This window comes from Rhipicephalus sanguineus, chromosome 11, assembly GCF_013339695.2.
Source record: "Rhipicephalus sanguineus isolate Rsan-2018 chromosome 11, BIME_Rsan_1.4, whole genome shotgun sequence".
Lineage (NCBI taxonomy): Eukaryota > Metazoa > Arthropoda > Arachnida > Ixodida > Ixodidae > Rhipicephalus > Rhipicephalus sanguineus.
Window position 1 is genome coordinate 40,841,255 of NC_051186.1, and position 14,409 is coordinate 40,855,663.

At 43.8% G+C, this 14,409-nt stretch overlaps 2 protein-coding genes across 4 annotated transcripts in view; both read right to left on the reverse strand.

The window, feature by feature from the left end:
* The window catches only part of LOC119374682 (muscle-specific protein 300 kDa), a 67,440-nt gene extending 65,213 nt beyond the window's left edge, over window positions 1–2,227 (reverse strand). For all 3 annotated transcript variants that reach the window (XR_007417887.1, XM_037644855.2, XM_037644856.2), the window contains exons 1-2: window positions 2,111–2,227; window positions 1,509–1,673 (exon numbers count right to left, since the gene is read on the reverse strand). The gene's annotated coding sequence lies outside the window, so the exon portion shown is untranslated. The remainder of the gene's footprint in view (window positions 1–1,508; window positions 1,674–2,110) is intronic.
* A 623-nt stretch (window positions 2,228–2,850) lies between these two features.
* LOC125760342 (muscle-specific protein 300 kDa-like) lies at window positions 2,851–14,400 on the reverse strand (the record flags this gene model as incomplete). Its single annotated transcript, XM_049420294.1, is given in 9 exon segments — window positions 2,851–3,083; window positions 5,490–5,663; window positions 6,449–6,607; window positions 7,214–7,393; window positions 9,467–9,634; window positions 10,615–10,767; window positions 12,407–12,619; window positions 13,162–13,275; window positions 14,351–14,400. Coding segments are annotated over 9 exon segments (1,424 nt in total), but the record flags the coding sequence as incomplete, so codon positions are not given.
* Between the last annotated feature and the right edge of the window lie 9 nt (window positions 14,401–14,409).

Here is a 14,409-nt window from a genome sequence, read left to right on the forward strand (position 1 = left end):
AGCGAACGTCTTCGTAGGCAACATTTTGTAGAACAGAGCAGCTTCATCAAGGTTGTAAACATCTGCTGCTTCGTACTTGGCGAGTAGTGGAGCCAAGGTGTGCTGCTTCCAGCCGTCGACAACAGACTGATCCGCGCTGCCACTCTCGCCACAAACAGTCACGAATGTCAGGTTGTTGCGCTCCTTAAATCGGCAAAACCATCCACTGCTGCATTTAAATTCAGAACGTCCAAGTTGCAGCGCCAGCTGGTTGGCCTTCTCACGCAATATGGTCCCATTCACAGGATGGTGTGCTGCGTTGGCTTTCTGCAGCCAGTCGATCAGAGCTGCTTCAACGTCGGCGTACGTAGGCGGGCGTACTCGTGTACGCTTTGACGAGTGCGTCTTGCTGTAAGCATCGAGAATTTTCTCCTTATTCTTGATGATGTTGCACAGTGTTGACAGAGGCACGTGGTGCTTTTCGGCGAGAGCCGTTTTCGGCGAGAGCCGTTTTCGACGCCGTCGACTTGCTGGCCTCTTCAATTAAGCACACCTTTTCGTGCAGGGACAAGCTCTTGTACTTCGGCATCTTCCTTCCAAGCACACCTCAATCAACTAATTCACAGGGAAGACACTCAAGCGGAGACAGGAGACAAATGGAGCAGTCGCACCGAATCGCACAATGCTCGCCAGCCGACATCCAAATGGCGCAAAGACTCCACAAAACATTCACTTCGCTAGAGTGGCTAACATCGCTGTTGCCCCGCCACGGTGGTCTAGTGGTTATGGCGCTCGACTGCTGACCCGAAGGTCGCGGGATCGAATCCCGGCCGCGGCGGCTGCATTTTCGATGGAGGCGAAAATGTTTGAGGCCCGTGTACTTAGATTTAGGTGCACGTTAAAGAACCCCAGGTGGTCGAAATTTCCGGAGCCCTCCACTACGGCGTCTCTCATAATCATATCTTGGTTTTGGGACGTTAAACCCCAGATATTATTATTAACATCGCTGTTGAGATGATGATGATCATGATCGCAACCGCACGCATCGCCGCCTGGCAATTGCTAAAACATGGCGTCTACGACGTATTTCCGGTAAAAAAAAACATGGCCTTCGAGATCCGTACATCAAAAAAAAAAATGCATGTTTTAGTTACAGCCTCCGAGATTCGCAACACCCTTTGCATATCTTGGAAGTCGCGGCCAAGTGTGCCAATTAACCGGGAAGTCGCAGACTGGCCGCACCAATTATCCGGTTAAATTTACATGTAAAAATTTGGGACCGCGCAAATAATACAAATTATCCGGGATTCCCAATTAACCGAGTACAAATTACCGAGGTTTTACTGTATTTAAACTAGAACATTCCTCCAACTAGTCTCCAATGCTTCTATAACTGCTCCGTGTTTCGCAAACACTAATCCATGACGTCAGTTTAGACAGGCTATCAGAACTCTGCAATAATAGTGATAACATTTAAACGTTTCAATGAATGCAACACTCGCGAAAGTCGAAATGAAATGTGATCTCACGTTGAGTGTCTGCAAGCGTTGCTTGGCGTCGCCCACTGTCGGGCGCTGTGTGCTGTCCAGCGACGACTCAACGGCGTTCAGTCTCACGTCCACCTGTCCAGCCAGGGTGTTGTACTCTTCCAGAGTCTCCAGCTGGGTAGCTCTGGCGCCGGCCACTTGGGAGACCTGCAAGTCCAGAGCATTCGCAGAGTTGTGTGTCTACATTTGAGACTAAGGGTGTGACCAAATAGTATATAATACGAATAGTGAAACATTTATGTCTGACAAATGCAGCGGGTTGGGCAGGCTGGTAAAGTTGCATGGTGACTTATTGAAAAGCGCTTAAAAAAAAGAAAGAACCCGAAAGAAGGTCGACGGGACAGCGCGTGTCCCATCTATGTTCTTTCTATGTCTTGGTTATTTTAGTGCCTTTCAATAATTCATGGCTAAGACACCTTCAGTATATCCTTATATCCACAAAATAGTTACAGTGCTGGCCTTCTGGCCATAAACATTCAAAATTTGCTTTGTCATTTTCTCCGTGTTCATTGCATTGAAGTATGACTAAGCTGTAACGTTGCTCTATCACTGCTGCAGTGGTGGTCAACCCCTTGGATACAAACCTGTGCTTCCAGTTGGTGGAGGCGGTCTCGCAGGGCAGCCTCGCTAGCTCCTGGCGCTCCCGACTTCAGTTCCAGGGCATCCACGGCTGTCAACTTCTCAGAAACCTCATGCTTGATGTCCTGCGGAGGTAATGTGGCAAGTCAACATTGAAAGTGTTCTTTTCTTTTTTTTCTATATCTTTATGCCTGCTGTGTGAAGTTGTTTGAGAACACCATTCGAAAGAAGATAAGATATCCCGCTCGATACAGCGGAACCTTGTAATGTGTTCCTTACTAATACACTTACAGAGTCTTTCATGTTGTTGAACCAACATTAGCAGCATTAGAAACGGCTTCTTCCAGTTTGGCTTGGGGACCTTCCTTTTCAACCTCAAGGCATTGACAGGCACTGATAATCATGATAACTGGTGTGCACTTCAATTCTTGGGACCACGCTAGCGAATGACTTAAGCCTTAAAGGCACAGGCAAGCAAATCACTTGACCTTGGTATCCTTACAAAAGTGTGTTGAACGTCTCTGCTTCCTCAGAATGTCTCGCCGACAAACGAATCCTCGGATGTTTTGACTAGCTTGCATTATCGCTTCCAAATAGTAAGCCTGTTGCGTATTTGAACTGATGTGTCACAGATGCTACGTTTCCAAGGCCCGTTCAACACCGCAAGTCTTCTCAAGTTGCAAGAGCGCTCCTCCACAGATTCAATGTACGTAGCGCCGATAAAACTTAATCGTGTGTCCTGTATGCCCTTATTTTTTGTTTGTTTCATCTAAATGCAAAAGCTTTACAAGAAAGACTTGCCTCAAGCTGCCTAAGTTGAGCCTGCAGTGCCAGTGTCTGCGGAGGAAACTTGGCGCTTCCCAGCTGCGTGACAGTGGACTGCTTCTCGACAATCCAGTCTTCGATAGCAGCCCGCTTGCGTCCGGCTTCCTCAAAGCCTCTGAGCTGAACCTCTAGTTGGGCAGCGATGGCCTCCAACTGAAATACACAGGAGCATCATGAGAAATATAAGAGAAGCCACAGGCTCATGTAAAACAAAATTCGTTAAAGCATGCAAATTTAACAAAGGGACACAAGAAGCGTCATCACAAAGAAGCAGCAAGTGTATTTGTGCCTCCATTGTGCTTGAAAGCTATTCTGAATATCAACAATTGAGAATCTGTGCAAGCAAATGATAACTGCAAAACCTTATTAAGGGGAGATGCGGGTCGAAAAACAAGAGTTTTCTAAAAAATTATCGATTTTTTGTTTTCGCCTGTTTTGTTAAGAATAGTACCTCTACTGTTCTTAAAAAAAAATCAATGTCGAGACTCAATTGGAAATGCTTTAAAATTGCGTCTAAAGAGCACAAGGTGGCTGTCAAAAGGCCGAAAGTGTGTCATCTTCGAGCACCTTGCCGCTAATAATGCGCCGCCGCTCACCATTGTCGACCGCATGAGGCGAAGAGCCGAGCCTCACTCTTCAAATAACAACGGTTTCCCGCGCTGCTGCAGCGCAAGAAATAATAAAGAGAAGCACACTTTTGCCGCCTTCTTCGAGCGCCGCGACTGGCTTTAAATCACGTGGTACGGATCGGGAGCCGCCATTGGCCGCTGCGCGCCTGTGTGTGCTGTGAAGCCTACTTGCAGGATCCGTGTCTCGTCGAGCAGCGCAGCTGAACAACGCTTTTCTCGAGTGCTTATCCGTTATGGATGAAGAAAGCCGTAGGAAGCGCGGTCACCGGCCTGTGAAGTTTCACGCGACGCACAAATTTCGAGGACGCCGGCGCAAATCAAAGCCGAACACTCAAACTACGAAAAGATCGTCTGCTGCCGCAAGGCGTAGTGGCAGTGACGCCGATGCGTCCGACGAGTTTGCCGCGGCATTCGAATATGTGAGTGCCTCCCAGAAAAAGATCCGACTCTTCGAAGACGAAGAAAAATCGCAGGACGACGAGTCTTCGTTGATTGCTGATATGACAGCACTGAACATGTTGGTTTAATCGAGGGCACTCCAGTTTTGAACGTGTTCTGGAAGAGCTTGGCGTGCTCCCGTCTCATGATCTGGTTGCTCTTGGCACATCACGGGACAGCACACGCCAGAAAAAAATGTCTCAAAAACTAACAGGAGAAGCAAGGGCCCGTCGGCGTGCGCTGAAGAAAAAATCTCTTGTCGAGGAGTCGGCTCGAAAGAGTCGTGAGGGCCAAACCTATGGTGCTGGCGCATTTTAATGGCAGTGGCCACTACAAGGAGGATTGTTCTTTCTTGTGTACAAATTTCGTTGCATTCAATGACATCTTTGATAAATAAACATGCAATTTTGACTTTAAAACTCGTTTTTCTCAAAACACAAATTTTGCCATTTTTGTCAATGTGCCCCTCGTTTTTCGGGTACTTCTGGTGCTCAGATCTGCATGAAATTTTTCCCAAAGTTTTTCCAAAGTACGAGAAATGCAATTATCTTGTTTAAGTTTCGATATTCTTATTATAAAATAAAAAAAAGTTATGTAAACTTTTACTAGGGTAGGAGAAATATGAACTTCCGACGTTAAAATTTTTCACGTCTAGTACATATTTTGTATGGACTTCCTAATTAGTTATTTGCATTGCGCACTTTATTTGAAACATTATGAACTATCAATTGTAAAAAATTATTGAAGTTTAGGTCTGAAAAGAGGGGGGGCAAGATGCTTCAGTTTTTCACTTTGTCATGTTGCAGAACTAAAAGTATGCAACTTGCAAGAAAACTAATTATATATTTGAACTCAGCATAAAAAGTTCTATAAGCAGCTCAAGTTTCATTGCTCTAGGGTGAATATTAAAGAAAAAGTGTCTTCGAGCAGCATCTCCCCTTAAAGTTATGCTATAGCATCCAATGGCACCTTTTGCTGGCCTTTACAGCTGTATAATGCCTGAGTCATGTGCAGGATGACAACTTTTTCTTTCTTTCCTAAGATACAGCACGGGTAACTTATCATGGCTGAGGTCGTGTGGGTCTTCTTTCAAAATAGAAGCAGCTAGCTTTCGAGTGATTGTCTTAGTCGACACCACACCTCAACAGCTCTTCAAACTTCATGGTCCATTACGACAACTCACAAGAGTGTTTTAGACACAAACAAAACGACAGCAGCTAAAGTCAAACTTCCCTATAGAGAAGTTGCATCTGACACGAAAGCAACTTCGACATAACCATGAATTCATTAAAAATGTATATTCGTAACGCTGTATCAATAGCAATGCTATTCTGCATTTACCTCATTATAACCAATAGTTTGTTATATGCATATTCGTTATATCGAGGTTTGGAACAAAGTCAGGCTGGCCTGATCCAGTATTGCTAAGAGTTTCCACAGGTGGATGCTTCTTTCAAGAGGTAAGTGAAAGTTCATGAAAGAGCGAGCGTACCTGTTCAATGTTGTCCTGGAGGCGTATCTTGATGCTGGCCTCCTGTTCTGGAACACTGAAGACCGTAGCCACCTCCGGGCTAGATGGCCTGCTTACTGAAGACACCGCCTCAATGCAGCCCTGAATGGCCTCTTGGAACTGGGTCCTTGCCTCGGTCAGTTGGGTCAGCATGCCCTATTAACACCAGTGGGAAATTGGATAGTATGAGAACGCATCTCCAACGTTCAGTTCTTCAAACTCCCAGCAGTTTGGTTGGACTGACACAGTCACAGAATCTGACACTAGATGAGAAACTGATGAGTCGTTGAACGTGGAGTGTCACTGAAGGTAAACATTTTAACAACAAAGCTTGGTCAAAGGATGGAGATAAGTCCCCTTGTCAAAACATTGACTCAACATTTCTTGTTCGACAACTTCACCACACTTCAATACTTCACCTGCCCCTGAATGTTCCCCTCCATCTTGCCATGGAGAATACAGTCCTGTTCACATGAGGGACCGTATTCTGAGTTAGCCCTTTCAATGCACTGCCTCACAACAACAGGCAACAAGCAACAGGTGATGACAACAGGTGATGCCGATCTCAATAGCAAAGAAATTGCCATGCCTACTTATCCTATTTAAAATTGAAATGTTTGTTACGACTTTACTGTGCTCCTAGTTCTTTGGTTACTGCGGTAAAACCAAGCAATCTGTGTACGTAAAAGATATAATAATATAAGTTGACAAAGCTGAATACAACATAGTAGCAGGACAAGAAAGGATGGGTACCTTGCTTACAATGAAGTTCTGTCGTTAAGGATCCTGTTAGCAAGAGCCTTGTTGGCAAATCTTGCCAACAAGAGGTTTGTCGGTGTAAGGCCATGGGCAAGAGACTCATCGACAAGAATCTTCTTAACGAAACGAAATTTTTTTAAAACGTTACACGTGCTTCAATGACCAGTGAAAGAGTAACGAACCTTGCAAGTTTCCAGCTTGATCTTGGAGGCCTCTGCTGTCTTTGGAGTGTCCTCAGAGAGCGCGGCAATCTTGGGCTCCAGTTCCTCAAGCAACTTGTCACACACCTCGAGCATCGTCTCGTAGCTGATGAACTTCTGCAAAGCACTCTCGAGACGAGCCTGCAAACAGGAATGAGAAATCAACAGCTGTTGTTTATTCGTGCAATGTGTACAAAAATATCAGAGGTTCCGCAGCGTGAATCTTTAAGACAACCTGGTGAACACTGACATGGAGATTACAGTTTGAGCACAAAGAGAAACCGAGAGAACTGTAGACAGCACCGGTTGCGCATTGCAACAAAAGAACTATGGGTCGTAACGCTGAAGTTACAAAAGCATGCGAGCAATTCGAGGACAAGATTTCGCTGAACTTCCTCCTATTGCAGTTAAAAGTCTAGAAGAGTCCGCTGCCTTTATATTTTGCATTTAACAGGCATGAATAAAATAGAGCGATTTCCACGCTTCACCTTAGGTATACTTCGCAGCATTGCGATACACACGTCCCTATGAGATATCGAAAAAAAGTACGCAAGTCACTGAGAGTGCCCAGCTTGTGTTCAAGCCTAGTCAAAAGTGATAAGCTGTTCAGCACGCCAACACACGATTCGGAACGTGCATTCTACTTGGCAGTCTGAGTGCTGTGCATACCAATTATTATTACATTGTTGGTGTTCTTATAGAGCTTATTACAAAGAGCAGAACGTGTGTAAATTGCATCGTACTCACCAGGACTTGGTTAGCGCCAGTGAGTAGTGCATCATAGCTCTCCTGAATGTTGTCGAGCTGAGACTGCACCTGCTGCTCTAGCTGGGGTGCGTCCTTCTTGTAGCGGTTGACCAGTCCCCGACCCTTGGCCTTGACGTCATCAAGGGTGGACTGGTACTGCTTGACCTCAGCCAGGATGCCCTAAGAGCCATCAAAAGCAAACCGAGTCGTATTGGTGGTCACGGTGTGAAAGCACAATGATTTAGACAGGCAAGACAGGGGTAAGAGATAACAGCTGTAGAAGCAAGGATGCAATTTACAATCGATTCCAAGGTGAGAAAAAGCCAAATGTGCTCAGGAGCTGACAAGGCTACATAAAGGACAATCGCAAAATGAAGAGTGGATGAAATTAGTGAATGACGTGGCTGGGAAACTGGAAGTATTCTACAGAGGCTCAATACAAGTCTATAGCATCAGGACTGTACAAAGAACTACAGTTGTCCACTGTTGTTTCTCATGGCTTCACAGCGAGGTTCTTTTCATATCATTTATCATGCTAATTTTTTTCTGCCCTTTTCTTTCACTCCCAGTGTGGAGTAGTAAACTGTATAGCTACTCTGGCTAGCCTCTCTGGCCAGCTGCTCTGCCTGTCATCTTCTATCTTCTCTGTTTCTAATTCTACTACTGCGACACTATATCAGCTGTACATTGCACATTTCTATTGTGTTTATTCTGTATAGTACTCAACCATGGTACGTTAAGCAAATATTGAAAATAAGTAAGGTTTTTTTGCGTGCCACTTTGCGGGAATGGTGCTCAACCACATAAGTGTAAATTGTTGATCCTTCTTTACAAGGCTTAGCTACAAGGCTTAGCTACAAGGCCTAGCTGCAAGGCTTACCTGAAAGGTCTAAATTGTAGAGCTGTGCGAATAGCAAAATTTTGGGTGCGAAGCGAATTCGAATAATAAAGATTGAGTGCGAATCGAATCGAATAATTTTGAATAATTTTCAAATATTTCTCAAACATTTTTCGAATAATTCGAAGTGAAATTACAGAAAAAGTTGCAGAGAATCCCTAAATATGTTCTTGTGAGATAGCAACATGAAAGTGTTTCTTTTCGCGAGGTTGATGAAGCGCTGGTGGGCTCATATTTCATAGTTGTCTTTCTTATCAAGAATGAGGCAATGTAGAGGCCGAATTGTATTTATGTACATGATTTGGTGCAACCAAAGTGTTGCTGACAACACTTTACACGTGATAGGCAGAGATGCCATTTCCTCAGCTTCTCTTTCAACTTCTGTGGAAGGCCAACTGATGTGGCGGACAAGGGTGTGCTCCCTTCAAGTCCGGAGTTCCAAATCTGCCTCGTAGACGTCGATATATAAGAACATCTGAAAATTTGGATGCTAAAAAGCTTCGGCGTCCAATTTTTCGGACTTCCGGCCAAATTTCAGGTCCAAAACAGCATTAATTGAGCCCCCAACTCTGCCACATCTTTCATCTCCATATTGGAACCATCGTTTTCTTGAGTTAATACATTTGCGACCGTAGCGGAGCTTGAAAGGCAGCTTTGCCGCAATACGGGGGTGTGATGAGGTGAAGCATATTGAAAATCTAGGGACTACTTCCAAACGGACGTTGACTGTCTCTTGGCTAAGTTCGACCGTAACGGACCTTGAAAGGCAGCTTTGCCGCAATATGGGGGTGTGAGTAGGTGAAGCATATTGAAAATCTAGGGACCACTTCCAATTAGACGTTGACTGTCTCTTGCCTAAGTTCGACCGTAACGGAGCTTGAAAGGCAGCTTTGCCGCAATACGGGGGTGTAATGAGGTGAAGCATACTAAAAATCTAGGGACCACTTCCAACCGGACTTTGTCTCTTGGCTAAGTTCGACCGTAACGGAGCTTGAAAGGCAGCTTTGCCGCAATACGAGTGTAATGAGGTGAAGCATATTAAAAATCTGAAGGGGTCACTTTCAACCGGACGCTGACTGCATTTGTCTTTGGGAAGTTCGAATAGTCCGAATAGTAAAATTTCAGTGCGAATCGAATCGAATAGCAAACACTATTAGAAAAATATTCGAAATTTCGAATATTCGCACACCCCTACTAAATTGATAAGACCTAGATTATGAGGTCTAGATTACGAGGTTGTCTACAAGGCTCTCTGAATCAATCTACAAAATCTAGTGGATTGATTCAGAGAAGCTTATTTGACCAAGCAAGTTTTGAATGAATTCGAGAGAGTCTAACCCCGTGCCACACTTTACCTTGTACTTGTCGAGTTGTTCTTGCGTCTGCTGCTTGTTGAGCACCTGAAGTGAATGCTGGGCCATTACTGGGAATGACATCTGTAGGAGCCACTTTTCGGCCTCCTGCAGTGCCTTGTGGTAGCTCTGGGCATCGTGCAGCTCCGATTCCAGCGAGTCCAGTGTGGACTGAAAGCAACGAACATTTACATTTCTTTGTTTCATTGATTGATAGAGATGCATGATTGATTGATTCATTCATTAAGTTTTGAAAATACCTATGAACAGCTCTTGGCCTTAATGATGGTCCACATTTGCTACACAATGAACAAAAAAAAAACAATAGTGAAAACATGAAAAACACAATGGTAAAATGAGGCTTTATATAGAATACTATAACACATGCTAATGCTTCCAATTATGCGATTACAGAAATTAAAAAAAAGAAAAGAGGATGGCCTTATTTTTCAGTCTCGTGGTCTCATGCCACCAATTTCCCAAAGGGTGGGTGCCCTACAATGCGACAATGTACTCCAGTTTGCCAAGCACCAAGCCGGAAGCGTGCTTGTACCTATTTTACCGGTAGATAGCTAGCGACAGCAATCCTGTTTTTTCCACAGCAGCAGCATATGCTCGACTATTTCACCAAGGCTATGGTGGGTTAAAGTGCGGCCAGGGGCCTCTTCAGAACCTTATGGGGCCACTTTTCGAGGTGAGTACCTGTGAACAACCGAGCGGCAGGTCGGTGTACTCCTCTACCCCTTAGGAAAAACCGATGGGCTTCCAGTTGGCATTGGGAATCAAAACCGGTACCTACTGCATTGGGAGCGGACACTCAACCATGTAGCCACCGCTGCGCTTTACGTGCTAGAATACATGCTAATTCTTCCAATTCAAATTTACAGAAATAAAATTAAGTTGAATTCCAAGGTTTTATGTGCAAAAACCATGACATGACAATGAGGTACCTCGTAGTTAGGGATATTGGAATAATTTTGAACACTCGGTTTCGTAACGCGAGCCTACACCCAAGTACAAGGGTTTGGCAGCTGTGCCATAGCTGCTAAGCAACCATGGAATGTTCAGAAATGAAATGCAAGCAGTGAAACACCTACTTCCAAATTAAAGAACTCAGTTTAACCCAAAAAGAAAAAAAAAAACATATGTACCTGACACTTCTTTTGTAGTGAGTCCAGTTGATCTGCCATTTCCCGGAGCACGGGAAGCACTTCCCCGCCGTCCGTCTTCTCGGCCAATTCGGACGCTTCGAGACGAAGCTCCTTCAGCTTCTGCTTGTGGTCGTCCAGGTTTCGGGCAGTATGCTGTTGGTGGACAGAGATTACGACAAATTCAGTTTAGTCCAGTGATCTTAGCTAACCAGCCCGCCGACCGAGTGCGAACTAAAGTGCAACAAAACGCATGCACAATGCCGTGAGAGATCCCATTTTTCTATGTACGCTACGGAGCGAGCGAGCAGCATTGCGTCGTACCCTTACCTTTCCCACACCTCGCAGTGCTAAGGAGCTGAGCGATTAGTTAACGTGCAACTAAGTTAGCTAAGTCTAAGGCTCATGCACGAGAAAAACCATGACTAACAAGGATTCGGGCAATGTAGTGACTCAGTTTATTGCTTACACAGTCCTTACAGGTAGTGTTTTTCAATCTGCGATGATAAATGATGAGACCTTATCAAGAGACACAGGGAGGTGAGAACAGTGAGATAAATGCAGTACAAATCAGATAAAAACAGAGATAACTAAAGTGTGAAATAAATGTACACAATATGCAAAACAAGTCTTAAAGTGGCGAATTTAAATTACCAACCGAACAGAATGTACACTTTAAAAAATCCAAAAGCAGTTTCCAGTTTACAATTGGAGGAGGTAGAGCGTAGTGGAAAATTAATACATGGCAGTAATGCAGCTATCTACAGATAAGTACAGAAAATGTGTATAAGTACAATAAAATAATAATAATCATCACGCCAGCATGAAGAGTGAATGATGGGCTTGGGCTAACTATATTAGGTACTGAACCTAAGTGTTAAGGGTCTAAGATTATTTTGTGAGGTACAATAGAAACCTGCACACCTAAACAAGGATTTTTTTTAGCTTGTCTTGTTACTGTGGCTTATTTTAAGGATGGGAAACAACTAACAATGACAATAAAATGAAACTTTAGGAACAACAATCCTGGTCCTTAAAAATCTGGTTTTACAAAACCTGCAGCAACAACTGAAAGAACAACAGTCCCGGTCCTTCGAAATTCCATTGTGCAAAATCTGCAACAATTCAATGGTTGCGTCGTTCCTAGTTTTGTGTTTCTCGTTTTAACAATCGTGACTAGTATATGGTAAGCTGTGCACTCTAAAAAAATGATTGGGTTTTAATACTTCAAAATTCTTGGGCAAATCGTGCTACAGTCTAAACAAGCAATCTGTGTCAGATACTAATACACAATTGTACAGGCACTTAATTTGACAACTTTTGCAAGACACAAGTTGTGAAGACGAATCTGCCAATATGATGCAAAACCGCCCATAGCACGCACACAGATATATACTATAGCAGTTTATAGATTTAAAATTCTACCCATGTAACATGTCACAGCAGACTAATGCAACTGTCTGCAACTGCAACTGTCTGCAACTGCAACTGTACGCAACCGCAACTGTACACACCTGCATGTGCCTGCAACTGTAAGTGTGTGCAACTGTAACTGTATGCGACTGCAACTCCAACTACATTATATACTAAGCATCAAACATACGCAAACTCATTAATTACTGATAAACTAGACTGAATATACAGGCTATAAAATGAATGAACCTGAGGCTAGGCACTTAGAACAAAATCTGTTCAGCGCCGGGTCGCATCATGGCCACTTGCACTCCGTTTGAGGGAAATCCCAAGTGTAGATAACGAAGCAGATAAGTGCGTAAATGAACAAGTGTATAAACACCTTGTACTGCTCGACAAGGCAGCGGATTTGGACAAGGTCTCCGCCCGACACAGGTCGCTCCTTCAGCGACTCTTCCACTTCGCGGAGTGAGACCTTGAGCGTGTCGGCTCCCTGCATGAGCTCTTGCCAGCGGGACTGGAGCGACGCCATCCGGCCAGTCGCCTCGCTCGTCAGTTGCTCGAGTGTGGTTAGTTGGTCACGTAGACTATCCACCTGGAAGGGACAATTGCAGCGGTTCGGCGTCTTGCAAGTTAATTCCCTTAGCTGTATGTTCTCAAATAAGTATCCCTAAATCTAAAAGAAGATCATCTTTGAGAACACTTTAAAGAGGAGGCTTTTTTACTACCGTAAAGAAAGCTTTCCTGCTCTCATGAGGGTTTGGTAAGGTCCACTAACATACCAGTTGTTTATAAAAAGATTCTGAGATTTTACATGCCAAAATGACATAGTTATGAGGCAGGACCAGTGGGAGACAGTACATTGATTCTGACCATGTGAGATTCTTTAACGTGAACCTAAATCTATGTACACAGATGTTCTAGCATTTTTGTGCCCATAAACATTAATTACTTCAAGTCTTCATTAAAATTTTGGATATTGTCACGCAATGTGCTCAAGAAGATTGCTAAAAGGCTGTCTGTTTGTCTGCCTTGATCTATTCAGATGTGCTCTGTTTTTAAGCTTGTCGGACACATATAACAATGCCTAATCTATCTAAGTATGCAAGCATGGAGACTACAAAATGCAAGGCTTACCTGAGAGCGAATAGGGGCCTGGCTAACATCAGAGAGGCCGCCTTGTGTCTTACTGGCTGCCTCGGTGACTACATCAAACAGGTGCTTTCCCTCAGAAAGACTCTGATGAAGTTCCTGAAACGAGATGTGAAAGCACAAGTGCGGAAATGAACATACAAACTGTCAAGACGCAATCACACAACACATGATGAAATCTGAGGGCATGTCAGAACAAAAATAGTGCCAAAATGTGGTACGATAACTTCAATTATCTCCATTAGCATATAAGTGTGGTGTTTATTTTCTTTTGTTTTCTCATTGTTACTGGTTTCCAGTGTTATCGCTTAATGCTCGAGTGAGAGCTGTTGCATTACTCATGCACGTAAAGAAGTTCGGCACGTTCTCAAACCTGTGCTGTTATTGTCCTATCTGAGAGTGCTTTCCATATTCATGTAATGTGATGTCACATAAGTCATGTGATCACATGATTCATGTTACAAACATGAGTTATGTGACAGATCACATTACACATGACAAGACCCGATCACACGACAAAATCAAAATACCATCACAACACTGTGACATGCTACTTCAATTATCTCAATGACTGTACTAATTAACAATGTTATTGATTTTTCTTTCTTATTGTAGCTGGTGTGGGCTGTCTCAGTCTTTTATGCTTTGAATTGGGAGTTGTTGCATTACCTGTGCACACTGACAGCTCTGATATGTTCTCAAACATGTGCCTTTATAGCGCTGTTCAAGAGTGACTCCTGCTGGACACTTGCAACTCCTTCATGAACGCCTACTGAGCTGTAAATAGGTTTTCTGCATCGTGTGATTTCCTGCATTGTGTATAAGTACTGGCTAATCACAAGCCACTTCTTTCCTGATTCACTGACAGCTTCTCTCCTTGGTCGGTTCCAAGTTAGTACTTTGCCTTCAGAGCAATATCGGCAATAAAACTTCAGTTCTTTGTTTACTGTTTCTGGTATCATTTCTACTTCATCACTGCATGCAACAAGCACCTCACTGATAAAATTATTCTATTCATCTGCTATCAAGATGAATACATTGCATAATTCAATAAACTCTACCAGCTATTGCACACTGCCATAATGCGTGTGTAAGATTAGCTTATTGCAAAGAGCACATTGCAAAGAATACAATGCCCAAAGACTGAAACTCAAGATCACCAAGACTTCCACACCTTGAGTTCTGCGAGGTGCTTCTGTACAGTGGCCAAGTCTGTGCCGGGTTCTTGGCAGC